This window comes from Mirounga leonina, unplaced genomic scaffold (assembly GCF_011800145.1).
Source record: "Mirounga leonina isolate KUSES-001 unplaced genomic scaffold, KU_Mleo_1.0 Mir_174, whole genome shotgun sequence".
NCBI lineage: Eukaryota > Metazoa > Chordata > Mammalia > Carnivora > Phocidae > Mirounga > Mirounga leonina.
Window position 1 is genome coordinate 39,451,984 of NW_023270451.1, and position 24,123 is coordinate 39,476,106.

A 24,123-nucleotide genomic window follows, 5' to 3' on the forward strand; every position below is an offset into this window, starting at 1 on the left:
TTTCGGCTCAGGTCATGATCTCAGGCTCGTGAAACTGAGCCATCAGTGAGGAGTCTGCTTGAGATTCTCTCCTCCCTCTCCCTTGGCCCCTCACCCCACTCTCTAAATAAGTATTTTTATTTTTTATTTTTTTTTAAGATTTTATTTGTTTATTTGAGAGAGAGAGAATGAGAGACAGAGAGCACGAGAGGGAAGAGAGTCAGAGGGAGAAGCCAACCCCCCGCCGAGCAGGGAGCCCAATGTGGGACTCGATCCTGGGACTCCAGGATCATGACCTGAGCCGAAGGCAGTCGCTCAACCAACTGAGCCACCCAGGCGCCCTAAATAAGTATCTTTAAAAATAAATAAAAAACAAAGATACCTGAGGCACTTCAATCTCATAGATCCCATCAGTCTATTACATAGATTATAATAATTTAATTCTATGCCTGTTGCTTTGAGGAAGAAAACAAAGGAGCTCTCACTCCTACACCTTTTTATAGAAGTCACCCGAAAGATAATCCACCTCTTTACTAAAACACCCTCACCTTACATTAGAGTTGTCTGAGTATGTTTTCTATTAGGTGGGCTTCTTAAAGACATAAACTGTATTATTCATCTTTCCTTCACCACAGTGCTTGGTACTGAACATTCTCAATATTGACAACTAAGATGACCGAAAAAGGGAGGGAAAGGGGCGCCTGGGTGGCTCAGTTGGTTGAGCATCTGCCTTCAACTCAGGTCATGATCCCAGGACCCTGGGATCAAGCCCTGTGCCGGGCTCTGTGCTCGGCGGGGAGCCTGCTTCTCCCTCTCCCTGCCACTCCCCCTGCTTGTGTTATCTCTCTCAAATAAATAAAATCTTAGAAAAGAAAAAGAAAAGGGAAGAAAAATGATTTTTTTTTTTTTTTAAGATTTTATTTGAGAGAGAGCACGTGAGCATGGGAGAGGGGCAGAGGGAGAGGGAGAAGACTCCCCAGTGATCAGGGAGCCCGATGTGGGCAGGGCTCAATCCCAGCACCCTGGGACCAGGGCCCAAGCCAAAGACAGGTAACATAACCAAATGAGCCACCCAGGCGCCTCAAAACAAGGATTTTTAAAGAGGAAGAGAAACAATTACACTATTGGGTATAAGCAAAAATGTCAGGAAAAGGACGGGTTCCCAAATCAATCCAGTTATGTATTTTTTCCCATTCTACCATAATAAAGAGACAATCCCATTTTCAAAGAAATTAACTTTTATTTGAAAGGAGACTACTTTTCCTCACACGTATCTTTTAAGGACTCTATACTATACAATAATAGCCTGCTTAACCATTGTCCCAATACCAAAATTTCTAACAGGAAAGTATATAATTGCTCTAAGTAATAAATAATGAGTTGTCCTTCACTGATTAAGGGAATACTTAAATTTCAATAAATTCAACACAAAAATCACACTTTAAGTTTTAACAGATGTATTTTAAATACAACATATTTTGTAGGAGTCCACAAGCTTTTCATCTCTAAAAAAATGATGTAATTTTTAGGGTTCAAAAATTTCGTTCTTCAAAAGAAATGACCAAGTGTTTTCTTCTATAGCTTCAAACTTTCTACACTCAACTATCTGACTGCTCCACGCCACCCCAGACAAACTTGACATGACTGAACTACTTTATGTGTTACTACCTTCCCCAAAAGAAAGTTAAAAAAGGAGTCTGTCATAAATGGAGGTCCCTAGTACAATATCTAATACAATATCTAACACAAAAGAAGCTTTAAAAAGATCATTTCTTTCCTCATTTGATTAGCCAGGAGTTAATTTTCTGTAAAAACAAAGCAAAGCAAAAAAAAAAAAAAAAGTAAAAAAAAAAAAGAAAAAAGAAAAAAATCATTTACAAAGCCTAACACTGGGAGTTCCTTTTTTTACTTAAGATGCTTACTCAAATGACAACAATTATATCTTTAAGAGCATACTAAAAGGGGTGGAAACAGAAATACAACTGACATAGTGTAGATGGTGAATAAACCGAAGATTTTTTTAAAGGGTTTTTTTTTAAGAAGAAGGATTAGAAGCTTGGGGAAATCCAGAATTAAACAAAAAAACCAAACCAAAACCAAAACAAACAAACCCCAAATCAACACACACACACACACACACACACACAGAAAAAGATGTCCTCATCTGCAACCATTCTGTATATCAATAGCGTCCTGAAAGAGAGCAAAAAAACACAAAAGTCAAAATGACAATTATAGTTTGACTTGCCTATTATTTGTCCAACTATCAACAATCTCTATACCCTAATTTTCTAAAATTAACCACTGATTAGGAAAGGTTCTTAATGCTACAAAAGTAAAAGTATACGTACTTGGGCTGTAGGAACGAGATCTCGATCGTGACCTGTACCGACTATAGTAAGGAGAAGGTGATCTTCTTCTGTAGGAAATAAAAGATAAAAAATTGGCATACCACATAATCACTCCACTGAAGCAAGTGAAAATAAAAATTCTCCATCATTCAAATACTATTACATTCTCTGTGTGCCAATTAATACTAGAACAGCAAGCATACGGGTACAACAAAATACTGGCAAATACAGATAATTAACCTTTGTTCTCAATCTTGAGAAAATCATCTCCCTCTACTTTCTCAAGAAACCATCATCTATTTTAAATATTTTTATTAATACGTATGAAACATAAATTAAAAGTGCCAAATAATATAACTATCATCTAATTTAGAACAGAAATTACAAATTAAAACATTACCTGTACCGGTAATCATAGTCTTCATATCTGTCATACCCACGATCATATCCTCTATCATAGTAAGAGTCTCGACGCCGGCCACCGCCTCCACCTCCACCACCACCTCCACCACCGCCACCGCCACTACTATAGAAGAATGTAAAAATTTTACATCAATGAGATTTTCCAGTATCATTTAATACCAATCGGTACTTAACTAAAATGGAGGGAGGTGGGAAGATAAGGGAGAAAGAACAACCCTTTTCATGTCAGTGACCGCCATGTGTCTCACTTTGCTGACTCCCATGGTATTATTTTGCTTCGGTTTCCTATCTGTTACATAAATAACCAGGAATGATTTCACAAAACTCTCAAACTATAAACTGTTTTTATTAATGCACTACCCAAATCAGCAGGACCTTTTCTTTTCAACAAGCTGAAATGAAGTACTGTGCTGGGAAACAGCACCAAAATGCTAAGATTTAAGTCCTTATGATTAATTCAAAAACAATTAATAAACATCAAGAATTTAAAAAGGTTAACTGACCCTGAACAGCAGAAAGAATTAACTACCTTACGCTGAGGTCTGGCCCTAAAATAATTTCAAGGTCTGGCTTTTAAATCTTTGGCAGCAAATTTAAACTCTGAGCACTTTCTCCTGTAGTTTTTCCCAACTCCTAATCACAGGGACACTATTTTCACTTTAGTTTTTTTTTGTAGGCTTTCCTTACCAAACTCTACATTTTCCCCAGTAAGGTTTCAAAGTAATTGAAAGCCTATATTCCTCTTTCACTTTTTTTTTTTGTAAGGTTTTATTTATTTGACAGAGACACAGCTTGAGAGGGAACACAAGCAGGGGCAGTGCGAGAGGGAGAAGCAGGCTTCCCGCTGAGCAGAGAGCCCGATGTGGGGCATGATCCCAGGACCCTGGGATCATGACCTGAGCTGAAGGCAGATGCCCCCAACGACTGAGCCACCCAGGCGCCCCTCCTTCTTTCACTTTTAAGAACTTTCTTCAGTTGTTTTATATTAAAAAAAAAAAAAATTTTGTAAAAGCCTCTATTTTCTGTACGATGTGAAAACTGGCTTAAAAAAAAAAAAAAATACACACCAGTATCAGTAAAACTCTTCCCTATCCACAAGTCTTCCAAAGTCACATAAGAATAGAAAGAAAATACTTAAGGGGTGCCTGGGTGGCTCAGTCGGTTAAGCGTCTGCCTTCAGCTCAGGTCATGATCCCAGGGTCCTGGGATCGAGCCTTGCATCGGGCTCCCTGATCGGTGGGAAGCCCTGCTTCTCCCTCTCCCACTCCTCCTGTTTGTGTTCCCTCTTGCTGTGTCTGTCAAATAAATAAATAAAATCTTAAAAAAAAAAAAAAACTTAAAAGCATACACTATTTTCTAGTATTTAATACTTTTTCTATTTGTACGGCACCAAGGAAAGAGCCAGGAATGACTTTGATGGTTTTAATTCGTCCCTCTCCTCAAACAGATGTAAGAATATACACAAATTAAATAACTTTCAATTCTAATTACAGGAAAAAAAATCATTTTATCTTTTGATTAATCCAAAGTTTGCATACATTTCTGGTGAATTTCTGGCTCTTAGTTTAGCTTAAAAAACTTGAAATCTTACTGAGTTGGTCGGCCCATGTAGATGCCGGGTGTAGGTGTGTGAGCTCTCTTGGTAATAGAATAATCCACTCGAATTCTTCTACCATCCAGCTCCATTCCATTTGCCCTTTCCATAGCCTTTAAAGGAGAATAGGCACAGAAAGTCATGCATAATTCACTAATGAGAAACTACTAAAACTGCAACAAATTTAACACTTTTCCATTTGAAATTTAAATTAAAATTCTCTAAACTTCTTTCCCAAACAACAGGGGCCAGGATTTTACATATGAATCCTTGCTATATGCATGACAATGGCACTGAGTTTTCTTATGTACACATCTGCTGGAAGACTGGGGGCAGATATTGAGAAAGAACCATCCAAGCTGGGCAACTCAAGTCTAGGCAACTCCAAGCAGAAATTGCAATTCAGCTGACAAGTCTAGGTTAGCCAAAAACCATTCCTTAGGTAACACACCGCCACCTAGTGAACTCCAAATATAAAAGAACTTCTAAACCTGCCAACAAGTGCTCCTGTCTTTGTATCTGAACTCACATTCCCTATCACTCTGCCCTTCAGCACTAATACCAATAAATGGGATAGTAATTCCAACTACTTTTCCAAATTTGCAAGTTCCATGGAACTAAAGTAAAATTGCCACTTTCATTTTATTGTATAAAGAAATAACCCTGGCAGGGTGGTTACGGGAGGAATCAAGAGTTAGGACAAATTTCATATTAAAAAAAAATCTTAATTGTGATATTATTTTATACTTCACAACTTTTACTTAAGGTCAGATATCTTAGTATTTTTAAAATTTATACCTTTATCTCTTGAGAACAGAAATAAGCAAATCACAAATGTGTAACCAAAGAAGAGTCATAATAATACTTGACAGATCAAAACATTATAGAGGGGCGCCTGGGTGGCTCAGTGGGTTGAGTGTCCCAACCCTTGATTTTGACTCAGGTCATGATCTCGGGGTTGTGGGATCAAGCTCCACGTTGGGCTCTGCCCTGGGCATGGAGCCTACTTAAGATTTTTCTCTCTCCCTCTGCCTGCCCCCAGCTCATGCCCGCACACACTCTCTCTCTCTCTCTCAAATAAATAAATAAATAAATAAATAAATAAATAAATAAATAAAAAAAAAGAGAATGCTGATTAGAATGTCTATTACATAAATGACTTACAACCTGGAGTGTTATTTTGTTAGAATTATCTGGGGTTTTTCAACCTCCATACTATTAATATTTTTGGACTAATTATATATATATATTAAAGATTTTATTTATTGGGCGCCTGGGTGGCTCAGTTGGTTAAGCGACTGCCTTCGGCTCAGGTCATGATCCTGGAGTCCCTGGATCGAGTCCCGCATCGGGCTCCCTGCTCGGCGGGGAGTCTGCTTCTCCCTCTGACCCTCCCCCTCTCATGCTCTCTCTCTCTCATTCTCTCTCTCAAATAAATAAATAAAATCTTTAAAAAAAAAAAAAAGATTTTATTTATTTATTTGAGAGAGAGAGAATGAGAGACAGAGTGCACGAGAGGGAAGAGTGTCAGAAGGAGAAGCAGACCCCCTGCCGAGCAGGGAGCCCGATGCGGGACTCGATCCTGTGACTCCAGGATCATGACCTGAGCCGAAGGCAGTCGCTTAACCAACTGAGCCACCCAGGCGCCCTGCTAATTCTATATTGTGGGTGGCTATCCTGTGCATTGTAAGAGGTTTGGCATCATTCCTGGCCTCCATCCACTAGATGCCACTAACATCTACCAATTTTGAAAGATATGCTAACTTTATTTATTCATTCATTCATTCTTTTTTAAAGATTTTATTTGAGAGCGAGCAAGAGAGAGAGCACACAAGCAGAGGGAGAGGGAGAAGCAGATTCCCCTGCTGAGCAGGATCATGATCTGAGCTGAAGGCAGAAGCTTAACAACTGAGCCACCCAGGTGTCCCAGATAGCATCTAACTTTTATTATGACTGTTTATGTCGCAAATGCTGTTGATGCATAGAGCAATGACCTGTGTCCAACTACTATCACATGTAAAATGATACATTTGCCATTTATTAAGTTTGTTTTTGTTTTTTTTAAGTAAGCTCTGCACCCAATGTGGGGGTCTAACTCATGACCCTGAAATCAAGAGTTGCATGCTCTACCAACTGAGCCAGCCAGGTGCCCCGCCATTTATTAAGGTTTGATTAAAACAACAACACTTACTTCTTGAAGTAGTGGAGACCCAATATGGGGCTTGAATTCATGACCCTGAGATCAAGACCTGAGCTGAGATCAAGACTCAGATTTTTAACCAACTGAGCCACCCAGTGCCCCAAAAAGGGTTTGATAAAACTTTAACAATGGGCTTCAAATTCCTTAAATGGAATTTTCTAACCCAATCACTATGAACTATTAGTATAGAGAAAGCAAGCCTACTGCTCCCTTTATAATCCAATATCTAATACATTAGAGTAGCACAGCTTCAGGGGCGCTTGGGTAGCTCGGTCAGTTAAGTGTCCGACTCTTGATTTTGGCTCAGGTCACGATCTCAGGGTTGTGATATGGAGCCCCACATGGGGCTCAGCAGAGAGTCTGCTTGAGATTCTCTCTCTTTTTCCCCTTATCCCACCCCATGCTCTCAAATAAAACCTTAAAAAAAACAAAAAAACAAAAAAACCCCCAATTCTATGTATTATATTTTAATTATAGAACAGAATGACAGATGAATATGAAAATAGAAAAACAAAGCTCTGTATCTATACATGGGAAGCTAACTCCACACAAAATTAAACAGATTAAAGAACAAAATTTCTTTTTAATTTTATTTTTAAGTAATCTCTACACCCAATATGGGGCTTGAACTCACAACCCTGAGATCAAGAGGAACATACTCCACCAACTGAGCTAGGTGGGAGCCGCAAAGTATCATGTAATTTCTAAAAAATTAGTTTAATCATCTGCTTAGAATATAACATTAATTAAGTCAAAAGAGAACATTTATATACTTACTACTTTTTCCATTAACTCAAACACAAATTACCTCACTTTACAAAGCCAGATTTCAATCAGGATATGCCTATCCCAGAAAATATTAGCTGGAAAGTGAACTGGTAATTTCCAATTGTAACAATGAAAGAAGAGTTGTTTGTTGTTTTTTTAAATTTTATTTAGGGGCTCCTGGGTGGCTTAGTCGGTTAAGTGTCTGCCTTCAGCTCAGGTTATGATCTCAGGGTCCTGGGATCGAGCCCCATGTCAGGTTCCCTGCTCAGTGGAGAGCCTGCTTCTTCCTCTCCTCCCTGTTCCTGCTCTCTTTCACAATCTCTCAAATAAATAAAATCTTAAAAAAAAAAGATTTTACTTATTTATTTGACAGAGAGAAAGAGCACGCACAAGCAGGGGAAGTGGCAGGGAGAGGGAGAAGCAGGCTCCCCACTGAGCAAGGCACCTGACATGGGGCTCGATCCCAGGACCCTGGGATCATGAACTGAGCCAAAGGCAGATGCTTAACTGACTGAGCCACCAAGGTGCCCCCGAAAGGAAGAGCTTGAACCAAACTCAGGTTAGGGAATGAAAGAGAACAGCTTATGGAACTGGGAGACTATTAGTCAACTTTTAGCATATAATCATGCATATCAGAAAAATTTCATATTGAAAAATAATTATAAAAACAAAATTACCTCCTTTGAGTCATCTATTCTTTCAAAATAAACAAAAGCAAATCCTCGTGATCGTCCAGTTCGCTGATCATAAACCACATTGACACCACTCAATGGTCCGTATCGAGAAAATACTTCACGAAGATCTCTCTCAGTTGTGTATAAACTGAGGCCAAACACTCCAAGACAAGTGTTGGGATCTGGATTTGCCTGTTAAATGAAGATGTGATTTAATTTCAAGCTCCAAACTGAAATAAAAGTACACACAGAAATACTTTGCTTAGAATACTTCATCTAATACACAAAGACTATACTGTTTCAAGTCACTTGGGAAAGAAGAATTTAAGAGGAAAAAAGCCAGATGAGTTGTATTTTACAGTTCACAGTACACTCAGACCTTCTTTGGAGTATACTTCCACCTTAGCCCGAATAAAAACATCCCTACTTTCTAGCCCAGCAATTTTAAGAATGTATCCTAAGAATCTACCGTAGTTTAAAGCCATATTTGTGTTTATTCAAATGTTTTCTAGCTTACAGATTTGTACTTAAAATGACTTTATCTGTAATTGCTGATTAGACTTTCCTCCATTTTCATTCTTACCAAGGGTATTTCCTTCAAACTTCCCACTATCCAGATTTGAAAATCTATGTACAGATTCCAAAATATCATTAAATAGCAGACTCTATCACAGTTAAATAACTCAGTATCACATGGGGGAAAAGCACAACACAGCACAGCAGTTAAGCACAGGAACTTTAAGAGTCAAGCAGCCTGGCTGAAACCTGGGCTCTGCCAGTTAGCCAAAAACCAAACCTCAGTGTCACATATCCAAAACTCTTATCCATTAAATGTATTGAAAAGCTGCACAGTGCTCCATGTGTTAGCTGTCATTATTACTACATGTTATTTCTTTGCCAGCTTCCCCCAATCCCCACCAAAACTTTTTCTTCTCAATATTCTCAACTCAGTTTATACTTTTCATTTTAATTCTTAGAACATGTATTTTTCCCCCAAATTTCATCTCTTTTAACTACTCAAAAGTCAAGAAAATATATTTAAATGTATATAAACAATATTCATATGCTTAAGGATGTTTCTGGAGTACCACTTTATTTTTTATTTCCTAAGTAATCTCTATACCCAATGAGGAACTTGAATACACAACCCTGAGATCTAGAGTCACATGCTCCACTGACTGAGCCAGCCAGGTGCCCCTGGAGTACCACTTTAAAACAATGGTCTAGTCTCATGAAAGCAAGATATTATGCTCTGACTAAACACATAAAGACAAAATAAGTTTTCATTAATTTTTAAAAACCACATACCCTGCTGCCTGTATGTCTTCTCCGGTTAGACATTGGAGAATGACTTCGGCTTCTTCGACGCCGGTATTCTGGTGTATATGACCTACTTCGAGATCGTCTCCTATGAGAGTGAGAATGGGATCTGGATCGAGTGTAACGTCTATGAGAATGCCTCCTCGACCTCGACCTTTGAGAGAAATACATTTAGGTAAAAATACTGAAACAAGATGGCTAATGCCAAGGATCTATATACATGTATCCCAGAGTTTCCTTCTGAGGAAAGAATATTCTTCCTCTTGTTCTCTTAATCACTACAACATGTTCTCAGTCTATCCCTTTTATACTCTGTTCACTTTACATTACAAGCATGTTACAATTCTACCTTCTTTAAAAAGAAAAAACAAACTAGCACTAAAGAAATCCTGTAATATTCTGCGACACGGATGAAACTGGAAGAAGACATTTTGTTAAGTGAAACAAGTCAGTCTCCAAAAAGACAAATACTGTGATTACACTTATATGAGGTTCTTAGGGTAGTCAAAATCATACGGAGAGTAAAATGGTTGCCAGGGGCTGGGAGGAGGGGAGAACAAGGAGCCACTGTTTTAATGAGTATAGAGTTTCAGTTTTACAAGATGAAAACAGCTCTGGGGACAGATGGTGATGATGGCTGCACAATGTTAATGTATTTACTACCAGTGAACTGTACACTTAAAAATGATTAAGATTGTAAATTTTATGTGTATCTTACCACAACAAAGACAACACAAACCACCAACTACCATTACCACCACAGTAAAATCCTTTGATTCTTACCATCTTCTCAATATAGTTCTATATTCCCTTCACTGTTAAATACCATTTCCTTTCTAATCTTTCTTTAGCCCACTGCAATCTAGCATCTGCTAAATTAATTCAACCTAAATGCCCATGTAATAGTCTTCATTTATTCAAGCTTCCCACTGTACCTCACATCCTCCACTGCTGATTCCCTGGGTCATCTATCTCTATTTCCAGTCACTCTGATTCTCTTTGCCACTGAATGCAACGATTTCTTTCTTTTTTTTAAAAAAAAGATTTTATTTATTTATTTGAGAGAGAAAGAAGAGCAGAAGAGGGGGGAGAGGCAGAAGGAGATGTGGGCTGAGTGGAAAGCCCAACGTGGGGCTCTATCCCAGGACCCTGAGATCATGACCTGAGCTGAAGGCAGACGCTTAACCAACTGAGCCACTCAAGCGCCCCTTAATGCAACAATTTATTTACTATTCATGTGACCCATCCTTAATAAACACCCAGATCAGAAGTGATCAGTCTTTTTTTTTTTTTTTTTAAATATGGGGCTTGAACTCACGACCCTGAGATCAAGAGTTGGATGCTGGGGCACCTGGGTGTCTCAGATGGTTAAGTGTCTGCCTTCAGCTTGGGTCATGATCCCAGGGTCCTGGGATCGACCCCACGTCCGGCTCCTGGCTCAGCGGGGAGCCTGTTTCTCCCTCTGCCTCTCCCCCTGCTCGTGCTCTATCTCTGTGTCTCGAATGAATAAATAAAATCTTTAAAAAGAGTTGGATGCTTAACCAATCGAGCCACCCAGGCACCCTAGTAGTGATCACAGTCTTACAAAATAACTTGTATGCTTAATGTTATACATGCTAAGGGCCAGAAAGTTTAAAAAGATAGCACATGGGTGAAGGGAATCAAACTAATGAGGGAAGATTATTCAAAACAAAGAAGGCTAACAATAAACCTGGGAGACATAAATTTTACTAGGTAGACAGGGGAAAAGTGTTTTAGGAATAGCAAGAGCAAAGGTTCCTTGGCAAGACATGGAGATGTGGTTCCTAGCAGATTTAGGATACTTTTAGATACTTTCCATTTTCCTTAGCACTAATTTATAGCCTCCATGTAAAAGATAAACATTAACAAGAAAACCTGTCATTTAACATATCAATTGGGTTTTTTTTAAAGATTTTTTTTTTTTTTTTTTAAGATTTTATTTATTTGACAGAAAGAGACACAGCGAGAGAGGGAACACAAGCAGGGGGAGTGGGAGATGGAGAAGCAGGCTTCCCGAGGAGCAGGGAGCCCGATGCGGGACTCGATCCCAGGCCCTGGGATCATGATCTGAGCTGAAGGAAGACACTTAACTACTGAGCCACCCAGGGGCCCCATCAATTGTTATTTTTAAATAGTAATGAAAAATGAGACATTAATTAAAAACCCTTCAGGACTGCCTAACTTTCCTCTAAATCAGATAGTGGTAAGTCTTATGAAAAAAAATTAAGAGTAAGGGAGGGGCGCCTGGGTGGCTCAGTCGTTAAGCGTCTGCCTTCGGCTCAGGTCATGGTCCCAGGGTCCTGGGATCAAGCCCCCACATCAGGTTCCCTGTTCAGCGGGAAGCCTGCTTTTCCCTCTCCCACTCCCCCTGCTTGTGTTCCCTCTCTCATTGTGTCTCTGTCAAATAAATAAATAAAATCTTAAAAAAAAGATTAAGAGTAAGGGAATAAAGAAATATTCTCAAGTGACGCTCAGGCAGAGAATAAATCAAGTAACTGAGTATCTGAGGGAAGAGAATTCTAGGCTGAGAGCAGCAAATGCAAAGATCCTAAAATGCAAATATGCTCATTTCTGTCTGCACACCCAAATTCTACACAGTGCTACTCTGGACATGTAGATTTAATTAGAGTGGTTAGTAAATCAAGTTGGATTCTGGATACGATAAAGACATAGCTGTGGACTCAAGAAAAGTACAGTCCTTTAACCAATTCTTCGGTCTCATGCTCCATTGGCAAGTAAACTCTATACAAATTGTGCCTCTAATCAAGAAATTATGACTTACTGAATTACCTGTCCAAATTGTTTTTAAACTTTCTTTCACCCACCCCTGTACACGTGGGACATCTGATACAGTGAACTTTGTAGTGGTTCACTAGTGTTTTTGTTTTCAGTAGAAATGATAGTGGCAGAGGCTTCTGAATCATCCAGAGACTCCCCCACTCCCTGCCCCAACTATATCTGGCCAGAGTTCCACCCTGAACCTACTGAGTCACAATCTTCAGGTAAAGGATGTAGCTGGAATGTCAATCTTGAAAAAGCTTCTCAAATCATTCCGATAATTAGTACAACATAGATACATCAACCTTCTCTGCACTAAATTACATGCCAAGTCTCCAACAGAGAAAATTACATTTTTGTTGCACAAATAAATAAAACCAAACTCCAATCCCCATTGCCAAGTACATTTAAATCAATCAACACATTTAATTTATATTAATAGCTAGCTTAGATAGGTTAACTGAGCTAAGAAATGACTCGACTCTGCCTTATCTAAATCTTTATCTAGAAAATCAAATCTTTATCTAGAACATTCATTTCTTTTCTTTTTCCTTTTTTTTTTTTTTTTTTAAGATTCATTTATTTATTTTAGGGGGGGAGAAAGAGACAGAGTGCATGCACACAAGCATAAGTGGGAGAGGAAGAGAAGCAGACTCCCTCCTGCGGGCAGAGCCTGATGCAGGGCTCAATCTTAAGACTATGAGATCATGACCTGAGCTGAAACCGAGAGTTGGATGCTTAACTGACTGTGCCACCCAAGTGCCCCCAGAACATTCATTTCTAACTCCCCCGTTTTGAGAAAAACTTCATGATTTTGTGAAATTTCTATACAAAATGCAGCAAAAACAAAGGACTTGGTAAAAACCACCTTGCTCTGAAAAATCCAAAGAAAGCATCTTAAGTATTATTTTAAGCATACTTACCTGGATTTTGATCTTGATCGAGAATGGGATTCTGAGTGTTTGGAAACCCTTGATGGACTACGAGATCCTGACCTGCTCTCCGATTTTACACGAGCAGGAGTTCCCGTTGGAGATTTTGACTGAGAGCGAGACTCCTAACAAAGAAGACAGTATTACAAATGGCACTGGTCACGTAGATGCCTAACACCTAACATTTAAAGTACCGTAATTATTTATATTGATTGCTCCTGAAAAACAAATGGTTAGGCAACACCCTCCAGAAAAAATTTCAGCTCATTAATAACCCATTGTTAATACTGCTAACTGTCCTCAATAATTCCCTACTTGAACCAGATCACCAATTCTCTATTAACTAAGAAATCATGCAAATTCATCTACAACTTGATCATACAGACACTGGAACATAAACCATACATTTACTTAACCTAGGACCCATTCATTCTTCCAGATTCTTTTAATTCTACTTCACTCTTGCTTTCTACTTCTCTTCATTCTTCATTGAGTTTTTCATTTTTCATACTTCGTGTATTCTTCCCCAATTCAAACAATTCAAAATAGCCTTAAAAAAAAATATTCAAGTGCTTCTATCTGACCAATCTTCTGTTCAATTTTTTCCCCCATTCAATTTTAATTTTCTGATCTTTAATACTTTTCATTAGCCTTCTTTTATCTTGATTTATCTTCCACATTCTTGGAAAAAACTCTTCAATTTCTTCACGAACATTAACCTTAATGGAAAAAGAACATTTAGTATATTTAAGCACGTGGGGTTTATAAAACTCTGCTGGAGTTCAGAATGTTATCTACCAAATGGAAAAGCCAGCAGGTAAAGTGCAAATAACTAGTTTATTAAAAAACAATTTTATAATCTTTAAAATTGTCCAAGTCTAGTTTCTAACAAAGAGAATTTACTGAATTTCTCTAAATGTTTTTACCATATTCTTCACCCTCCTCCCCTTTCGTGTTTCATCCTAGTTCCTAAAACGTGAACAATTTTAATATAAATACTTAACACCCAACATAAATCTAACTGTAACCACCCCCGCCCCACCTAGCTTATAACTTGAAGATTCTTAGTCATCTTAAAATAAGCTTTCACTAAGCCATGCTAAGATACCAAGGTACAGTTAAAGCAAAGCATTCTAGGCTAAAATTTGTATACACCTACCTAAACTCACATATTACAGGACACATGCTGAGGTTCAAAGAAGTAAAAAAATTAAATTAGTGAAATTACTAACATCTTCTCCCAAGTATGTTTGACCACTATCTTTGCAAACTCCAACTTAATCAGAAACATATGTTCTAATGTAAAAGCAACATAAAGAAAAAACTAAGGGGAAAAGAGAGCATGAAATTCTTAAAATTTCCCCTTTGGCTTGTAAATTACTAATACTTGTAATTTTGCAACCGTGCCATTTTAATATTCTATATTATCCATGAAGTATCAAAACGTACAAAAAGTTACAAAATTAGTACCATGGTCTTTATTTTTTGATCCCACCAATTTTATTCATAGTTTTGCATATTTTATGCAGTTCTGCATACATATACTTCCTTCAATGACTATATCCTGTATCAGAAAACTGGCTTCTGAAAAAGTTGGATATAAATCAGAACCCTCCAAATCAAATGATTTAAAACTGATTAAGAGACTTTTTAAATTTCACAGATATATGAGGCACTTATGACCAAAGTAGGACGGACAGTTTGGTTTCTCTGTCCATTTGAGCCTTGATTATTAGTGTAAATAATCACCCCAACTTCACACCAATTTTCATTTATGCCACAAGACTACCTACCACACAGCTTCCTTAAGACTTTCCCTTTACTTTCAGTTTAATGCCAAAAGACTTATTTATCAAGAACTGTACTAATGCTTCTAGGCCTAGGCCTATTTATTTTTCAGATGCAAACAAAACTGAAATATGCTACCTTTCTGTTCAATATCAACCTTTTCCATTTAGCTACCTACAATAAGTCTTTCACCACATCTCTGATACCCTCTAAATTCCTGGACAAATGCCTGGAGCAGGCACAGCAATTTAGGCTTTTTCATTCATTGAAACTGTAAAAGCAGCATATTCAGTACTTAAAAAAAAAGTAATAGCTAATTTGCTTGTAACTGAAGAATCACACAGGCTAGTTAAGCTGAAAAGAGTATCTTCCCCTCTCTCTTGGCCTTCCCTTCTATAAAACTGATCCTGTGGTATAATATTTGTTTATGCTACTGTTTAACAGCAGTTGAGGAACAGTATCTATGAATATCACCATGGCTCATGTTATACATACATTTTAGAATGCTTTGCGTTCTGTGACGCTGTTAAACCTTTAATTTTGTAAGTATAGAAATCCAAGTCTTATATTAAAATCCAAGATTTATTCTTAAATGCTTACTTTCCAGTACATGATAAAAATATTATGGTCCAAATATGTGTACACTCGATGTCCAAGTCTTCCCTTATAAACAGTTGAAAATTATTCAACAGTGCTGAAAATTGCCACTTCTTAGGAATTAATGTAAAAAGGCAACTTAGTAACATCCTAAATTTTAAAGTTTAAATTTCAGTTCTGGCATAGCAAACTCATTGGAAAAAATGAAAATTTCCTTTTGGTTTGGTAACAAAACATTAAGATACAAGAGTATCTTTTCAAAAGATATTAGGATAGATTTTTTTAAAAGTCTTGCTTTTTAATTATCTAAGGTGTCATAAATACCTAACACCTCCTTTGTTGCCATCCTTCAGTTTTTATACCAAAGAAACCTGAATCTGCATAAATTTCTTCATGGAATCATTCAAGGTTAAGAAACCTCTTAACTCCCTTGTAACACCTAGTTACAAAGTTATTACCATTTTAACCTCCAAAAACAATTTGGAGACATCTAAAAAGGTTAATCAATAACTGTCAGTAAACTTAACCTGAAGAATAAACTACAAAGCATAAAATAAACTTTTAATTCTTCAGAATTATTTTTATTGTAATACCAAAAAAAAAAAAAAAAAGACCCACCATTCTAAGAACTGGTAGTTAACTCTTCATGCGTGCAAAAATGGTCATATAAATATCTGCCATATTTAAGTAACTTTATTTTTCAAAACCTAGTACCAAGTACCATTTTCACTAAACTGTGCATTAGATATCAAGGTACAACAAGCCCTTTATGGACAAATGCTAGATTATCCTTTTCTACCTTTGACTTGTCTTCATTACAAAATGATAACTTCAACTTTTTTTTTTCAAAGAAACACATAAAACTACTCAGAATTTGGAAACTGAATTGAAAGTGCAACAGAAAAATAAAATACTGGGAAGGGGCGTTATCTGTCCTGTTTCACTACCCTATACTTAACCTACTCTTAAACCTGTCCCATCAAGAAATTCTGCAAATTCCTCAGTAACCTGCATGTGGATCCAACAACCATTTAAAAATATGCTGTCTAGTTGAAATGAGCAGACTGACTCAACCAAACTATATCCACATTTTTAATAGCAATCAAACAGGCTTCCAGTCTACCTTACCTATTATAAACCAGAAGCCAGGCAGAAAGTTTTCACAGTACAACCTGCTTAAACGGTGTGTTTTTGTTCTTCTAACTATTCTTTATTATCAGGGTACCTCGGGTGGAAGCTGGAGGACACAGCCAAAAATAAAAAAGAGAGAGCTAACCATGAATACTCTGAAAGTACCACAGTATATCCAATTCAAGCAATCTGTGTTAAAATACAGCTGCATTTTACACACTGTAAACAACCACAACAACCACGTACTATTCCTTCAATCAAGGCGAAGGGTTATTAAACATATGCACACATTGTTGCAGAACATGAACAATTCCTACAGTAAGCAATTGCAATCTTTTATTTTTTAATACAGCTAGTATCATATAATAGGTGGAAGAAAAAAATTCCAACAACACATATGCTTAGTACTTAAAGCCCACTAAAATAAACACATAACGTAAAAATGCTAAACTGTAACCCATTCTAATATTATGGTAATGCAAATTCTATGCCAAGTCATAGTGCCAAGTTTATACAAATTCAAGTCTGTAATAGCATAAACTTTTAAAACAAACTTTCTCAAAATATATTTTCCCACTACTTTATGAAAGTTGGAGATCTATTTCCATAAAAATATTAGTGCATTTAGGTAAATTTTATGTCCCAAGGGGGGAGGAGTACTTAAATTACTACAATATAATATTTACTGTACTAAGAACTTCATTCTTTGCAGCTTATGGGAAACTTTTGTTTATCCAATTCTTTAATTTGTCTACATAAATAGCAGTTCTTGAGTATGATAGGCTGCTTCTCTTGGACTCTCAAACTTATAAAAGAAATACTTCCACTCTCTTAACCCATAACTGCTATTAAAGCAATTCCTTAAAAAAGAAAATACCTACATGCTGCATTCTAAGTGAGGTTAAAGCAGTCTTTCCATCTAAAAAGGCTCACAGATTCTAACACTGTGTCTTTACATTTTCTAAAGTTTGGAATAATTTTGGAAATGCTTAAAGAAATTATATAGGAATTGGCATATTATTATCAAATTTATTTATATATTATCAAATATATTATGTACCAAATATATTAAGAGACTCTTAATATATTTGCATATATTATCAAATTTAAACTATCTACAACTGTGAAATTACCTGTAAAATTTATATAATCTAGGGCGCCTGGGTGGCTCAGTTGGTTAAGCGACTGCCTTCGGCTCAGGTCATGATCCTGGAGTCCCTGGATCGAGTCCCGCATGGGGCTCCCTGCTCGGCGGGGAGTCTGCTTCTCCCTCTGACCCTCCCCACTCTCATGTGCTCTCTCATTCTCTCTCTCAAATAAATAAATAAAATCTTAAAAAAAAAAAAATTTATATAATCTTTTGTATAAATTTTTAGTATGGTTCATAAACCAGCCAGCTTATATGTCATGATCAATTGTAATGTCCAAAAAGTTTAGCTATATTAAAAGCCAATAAATAACAACTAAAAACAAATTGTTTACTAAGAACCTGTTATAGAATTTTCTACTTAGGTTCTCATCTTCTAATATCATGGGACTATTTATGAATCTTGAGTAAGAGACTACAGGCCCTTAGTTTAAGAAAAATAACTTCTACTTCAGATTGGTCAGGCAGCCCTAGTCACTTATACTTTTGGTGAAAATCATGAGATAATAAGGATTATACACAACTACATATTGACAGTAATCTAAAGGAGGGAGGGGAAACCACTTTTCCTTTCATTATTACCCTCTCAACTTTTTTTTAAACAGTGTTTAGTGATTCTTTTCCCCATCTGATCATTACTGTTTTCTCACCTGCACTTCTGTCCTGCTAAATCTGTTACACAGGTGAACAAATAACAATCCGTATTAACTCATTTAGCATGCAAATATATACCTTTTACAAAGGTCCCAGGGTTAGTTAGTTGATGCCTGAGCACCCACTGATAGTATCAAAGAAAAGGTTTTCACACTGTCAGGAAGATTTTAGGAAATTATTATGTTGATTATCCATGGCCATTTCACACTTGTTTACACTACACATACCATAGGTAAATAACTTCAGTTCATTTACAAAAATAAATCCATAAACAAAGCTCATCTGTTGTTGTTGTTTTTTTTACGACTCTCCTACTAAATATTTAAATCCCTTTGAAATCTCAGATATCAGGACTTTTTATGCTCATTTTAGGAATGGCACAAACCATTAAGCATCTATGACAAATCGGTGCACTGGGAGCACAATTAGTTATATTGCTTTTAAAAATCCCACCTTCTACTTAAATTGAGCAAATTAGCACGCTTCAGTGAAAGAGTCTCAAATATTAAAATTTGAGCATTAAAATGTTTCCTTAAGTTTACAAATTCTTTGCTTAAAAAAATGACAGGAGGAATAAAAAAGCATTAAAATTGGATAAATAACAGCACTTAACTTTAATAAACTAAACCCAAGACATTAATGTCTTGGGTTTAATACTGTCAGTATCATGAGAAAGGAAGTCTTACCCCTTTGTAATAGGTTGATGAGATATATGAAATTAAATTGCTGAAGAAACTAAGTATTTTTAAAAGCTAAACTGATGACCTGACATTTTTATCTGTAAAAGAGAGATTGTTTTATTTGTATTTTTTTATTTTTTAATTTAAATTTTTTTAAGATTTTGTTTTTTTTCTTAAAGGAAGGGAAAGGGTAAACCTCACTTGTACTCTCACATTTATTAAAGTTTCATCAACAGAAAAATTTAAAGCAAAGTTTAAGGTTTTTTTTTAAGCCAGTCACCAAAATGGGTCTCGAATGGCACAAGCATCACCCCAATTATTACAAATCAGGTTTCAGGGAAGAAAAAAAGCTTCCCACATTTCTGCTGTTCTTTAACAAAATAACACACATTTTAATTCCAAACAGGTACAGAGGAATTTGTACTTTGCTTTTCACTTCTGTCATCCAGTCAAACCATCTAATATATTAAGAAGGAGAACACTAGGAGTCCTTTAAAAATATTCTAGCTACTCAAGATGCCAGAATTAACTCTGAAAAGGAGACAAGTATTATCTTTCCTCTTCAACTGTACTACAAAGCATAGACAATTATGGAATTATAAGATGGACCCCCACATGAGAATCATTAACCACTATTAAAAACAATGGGCCACTGTATGAGAAAAAATTGGGCTTAACATTTTTCTAAAATTGGTTAAAAAGATAAATTAGGGGTAGAAGGTAAGATAAGTAAAATGGTAAGAAAAGCTTAATTTCCATTTCCCTTAATTTCTATGAAGGAGACTACAATTTTTTTGAGGCCTAAATCCTAATCTTAGTTGAAGCTGTGTGAAGCCAACAACTCTTTTTATGAAGATGACAAGCAAATTCATAGCTCAAGTGCCAGCCTCATTCTCAGCTCCAAATTTCCAATTAAAATACTTAAGTTGATACACATGTCCCAAACAAACTGCTTTAATGAACCTATTTATTTTAATGGGACCCCTCTTCTCCTGGATCCCTTGATCCATTCATTCTTTACATCCCACTGCTGTCCTGTTTAGACCAGAGTTTTCATAATTTCCTTCCTTAAATAGGTCAAGTGTGCCTTGCTCTTCTTGTACCAGTCCTTCTGTTCTTTGCTAAAATTCCTTTCATTATGCCACTCCCAGAATTAAGAATCCATACATGTCTTCTTACTGCATACCGGATTAAGTCCAAATCCCTATACCTAGAATTAAAAACCTTCCATTATCTGACTGCCTATCTAGTCAAATCTATCCTCTCACTACCCCAGCAACCTCCGCATTGTCATATCCACACAATCTATTCTCTAACCATAAAATCCAATGTGAGTTTTACACATTAGATAAAGCTTTCCCTTTCCCCTAGCTCACAAAACTACTCAGCTCCATTTTCTCAATTCCATATTAATTCTATCACAGGACACTTGATTATATACTTACTTTTACCCAGATTTGAGCTGTCAGTCATCTCAAATTAGACTCCAAGTTCTTTTTCCCTCAAGAACACCTAACCTTTACTAAAAAGGCAGCAGATGCTTAACAGTTTTACCTCAGGCAGAAGCGAATTTTGATTGGGTTAACTATTAGGGTTACTTATTACAAAATTCAGCCAATTATATTTTCTTTCCTAACGTTCTTTTACTCCAGTCCTCTACAATGAAAGAAACATTAATCCATAGCGGAAAATTAAGCTGCTATAAACGGTTTTTAGCAAACTAATATAATGTGTCTGAGACACTGAAGTACAGCGTGCTTTTTAAAAAACTAAATCAAAATATATACAGCATAGTGTATGTATGCAATGAGCAATGGACTGGGACCTGTAAATCTGATTCCTGGCTACATGGTCTTCTAGACCTCAGTATTTAATTTCTACAAAGGTATGAGTACTTCAATCCTTGCAAAATGATTACAAGTAGTACATCTGAAAATATGTCACAGATCTGGCGGGAGGGTGGTAAGATTCTAAAATGCTAAAAAAAAATAACTATTAGTAATAGTCCTGTTTCTTTGATGTGTTCTGCAGTCTCTAGGAAATTACCCTCTAAGTCTAGGTATCTTTACAGTAAGATAGGGTTAATATATACTATTTATTCCAGAGATAAAGCAAATGAAATCTGACCTGTCAATGAAACCTCAAAAACATCATTTGAAAATCCTGTTTTGAGCCTCTCTAAATGGTCATTACACTTAGATACAAAGATAACACAACTGTAGTCTATAAAAATTTTTAAAAACTGCTGGTTTGTGGTTAGCAGATAAGAAATCAAAGTAGTTTAAAAACCAAAAGCACTAGTGAGTATTAAATTGTTTTAAGAAACAATTTAAAAAAAGAAAAAGTACACCCTCAGAAAAGCTTCTGGCATTCTTCTAATTCTTTAACCAATTACAAAAAGACAATTACCCCAACCTACAAAAGAAAAAAAAAAGATATAACAGGTAAGGGTAGGCGTATTCATTATTCAATCTGTTGAGTTCATTTACACTAAAATACACTTAGGTATCACGTGTCAAAAATATAGTCATGAACGTAACCACTATAAGGGGGGGATGGAGAACCCTTCTATTAACATAGAATGTTAATTCCTACATATATTTTAGCATAAAATTGGGTGGGAATCTTACATACATGGCTTTCTCAGGTGGGTAAGGTGACAGTTACCTAGAACTTGTTCCATTCCTCGACTTGGTAAAAACTTAAAGGAAAACAACGTCCCAAATAGTAGTCCTCTTCACTTTCCCACAAACCAAATCAAAACAAACATTAGCAAAAAAATAAATTTCTGTACTAAAATCAATGGACAGAAAGATTAATGGATAGCAAAATTTCTTCCCATAACTACCTAACATGATCAAAACAAGCAGCTTACAATTACCACCAAATGTTTTTATTACAAGATTTTTAAAAAGTTTTGTTGGGACAATCAGTATCTCATCCTAAGAATAAAGCAGGTTCAACTACTCACTTATAGCTGTGATCGAGATTTTATTTTAAAAATCTAATCTTAAAGGCATTAAAAAGTAGTTTTGTTTCTAACCTATTTAAATTTTTCCTCACAAAGAACAAAAGCCTAAATTGACCTTCTGATTTAACTGTCTGGTTCCAAGTACTTATATTATGGGCTTCTAAAAAAGACAAAATTCATTCCATCTAGCACACACCTTAAGTGTTTTTATGCGTTTCCCCTAGTGACTAGAATACCAACACAACAGCAAGAACACGCTGCCTGGGGATTCTCCTTCCAGGGTTTCACACTAACCCACTTCCACCAATTACCACTGAGGGTAACTTCGGAAGTAGAACTCAAACTATCAATGTTCTAATACATCTAGGCTAAGGATAACGTATCTTTGTGATCTTTACATTCATTGACCCCAAATAATGGAAATCCTTGAGCCCTCTCTGTAGGGGGATGGGGTGAGAAGGGAAATGGGAGGGGGGTCTGTAATTTTCAGGTAGCGTTTTGAGTTACGGAATAGTGTAAAACTGACCAGCTATTTTTAAAATACTGAGCCACAAAATTTGTTCAGTTACGTAAGATTAAGATTTTTTTGTTTACCGTAAAAACCTGTAAAGAAGTGGTTTTTAGATGAAAGCTCACAGGAAGGAAAGCATCAGAAGTTGAGATATAAAGAGAGAAAAAACCCAACATCAAGGAATTAGAAAAATCAGGCGTTATTAGCATTTCCACATTCATTTTGAAGTGAAAAGAAAGTAGAAGGGACATTAAGGGAAAAGGACTCCTTGCGTAGTTTTCCCCTCACAGCTCTCGTCTTAAGAACGCTTAAGGGTCGGTGCGGTCGTTGACTAACCACTTCATTAGGCTCGTCCCACCTTCAACCTCAAGGCTTTCGCCTTTATAGACGCAACGCCGCCGGTTCCAACAGAGACGCGGCCGCTCACTGCAATAGAGAGCCAAGGAGACACAGGCCCCAGCTAGTCCCACGCCAGCTTCTCCCCGCCCGGACAACAGCCCCGCGCAGTTTCGACCCCGAGACCCTCTACGATGCTCGGGGTCGCCAGAAATGCCACCGCAGGAAGCACCTACCACTATCCGGCCGGAGGGGAACTCCCTGCCGTCTCCTCCCGCCCCACCGCGACGGGGACCCACTCCTCGGAACAGAGGTAAGGAAGCCTCAGGGGTGGGGAGAAGGGAGGGCGCACTGCGGGGGGAAATCGGACCCAGGAGTCCAGGTAGCAGTCAGTCTCCAGAAAAGGGGGAGAGGGGTTATCCGCGGTGTTGGGGGAACGAGTGGAACCCAGAAGCCATCTTGGCATGTGAGGAAACAACCGCGATGGCTCCAGAGGCTGCTCCCCGCGGGCCCCCGCAGGACTCCCCGCAACCCCGCCCGACCGCGCTCGTCCCCGTGAAACCCCGAGCATCGGGCCGCCGCCGAAGACGGCTCCCGCGGCTTTGTACTCACTCTGCCCTCGAAGTTGTTCTCCTCTACATCACTCATGTCGGCCAGGCGCTCCCCAGAACTAAATAAGAGACAAGTTTCGGCTTGAGGGCCGATGGCCTAATCAACCGCTGACTGGACCGTGGGGAGGAGGAAAGAGTCGGCAACAACGGCCGCTCCACTCCACTCCCACTCGGTCACAGGCTCCGGCAAAATGGCGCCGGCCCCGCCAGAAACCTTCTGGCCTCCCAGTGCGCGACGTAAGGGGGCGGGACGTCTCTGCGACGTCACTAGCCCCGCCTCTCGCCGGGCTTTGTGGTGGTCCCGGCCTAGCAGGGGGGTGACCTATGTTGGGAGTCGCGTCGCGTTGCAACAGAATCCCCAGCAGAGTGACCTCCAAACTTAGGACCCCTTTCTAACACGTCAGTTCTTTTTGAAGATCTTGAGTAACCAGATGAGCTTGTATTGACCTTGGCCCCTTTAAATATTTTCCAAATGGATTCTGATGGAACAGAAAAAACTGGAAGCGTAAAAAATATAAAATTAATATGTTCTTATTTTTGGGTATTTTCAGCAGTCTATTACTTTTCTTCAACCATTGCCCTTTATAATGCTATCAACATAACACATGAACAGGGGGATGTATAATAAAAAGTCACAGTTCCTTGCCTCACTCCGAT

At 37.6% G+C, this 24,123-nt stretch overlaps 1 protein-coding gene across 7 annotated transcripts; it reads right to left on the bottom strand.

Moving 5' to 3' along the window:
- Positions 1 to 1,199: 1,199 nt before the first annotated feature.
- Positions 1,200 to 23,679, bottom strand: TRA2A (transformer 2 alpha homolog). 7 transcript variants are annotated; one of them, XM_035020747.1, is made up of 8 exons: positions 23,468 to 23,679; positions 13,032 to 13,759; positions 9,298 to 9,463; positions 7,993 to 8,181; positions 4,345 to 4,460; positions 2,731 to 2,856; positions 2,331 to 2,398; positions 1,200 to 2,172 (listed from the first exon to the last, which is right to left on the bottom strand). In XM_035020747.1, the coding sequence occupies exons 3-8, from the start codon at positions 9,328 to 9,330 to the stop codon at positions 2,162 to 2,164; spliced, it is 543 nt and encodes a 180-aa protein (XP_034876638.1). In that variant the 5' UTR covers positions 9,331 to 9,463; positions 13,032 to 13,759; positions 23,468 to 23,679; the 3' UTR covers positions 1,200 to 2,161. The 7 variants fall into 7 exon arrangements, with proteins under 7 accessions (XP_034876638.1, XP_034876635.1, XP_034876641.1 ...); XM_035020744.1 differs by having other exon boundaries at positions 13,032 to 13,165; positions 23,468 to 23,675; XM_035020750.1 differs by lacking the exon at positions 23,468 to 23,679 and adding an exon at positions 22,856 to 23,460 and having other exon boundaries at positions 13,032 to 13,165.
- Positions 23,680 to 24,123: the final 444 nt, after the last annotated feature.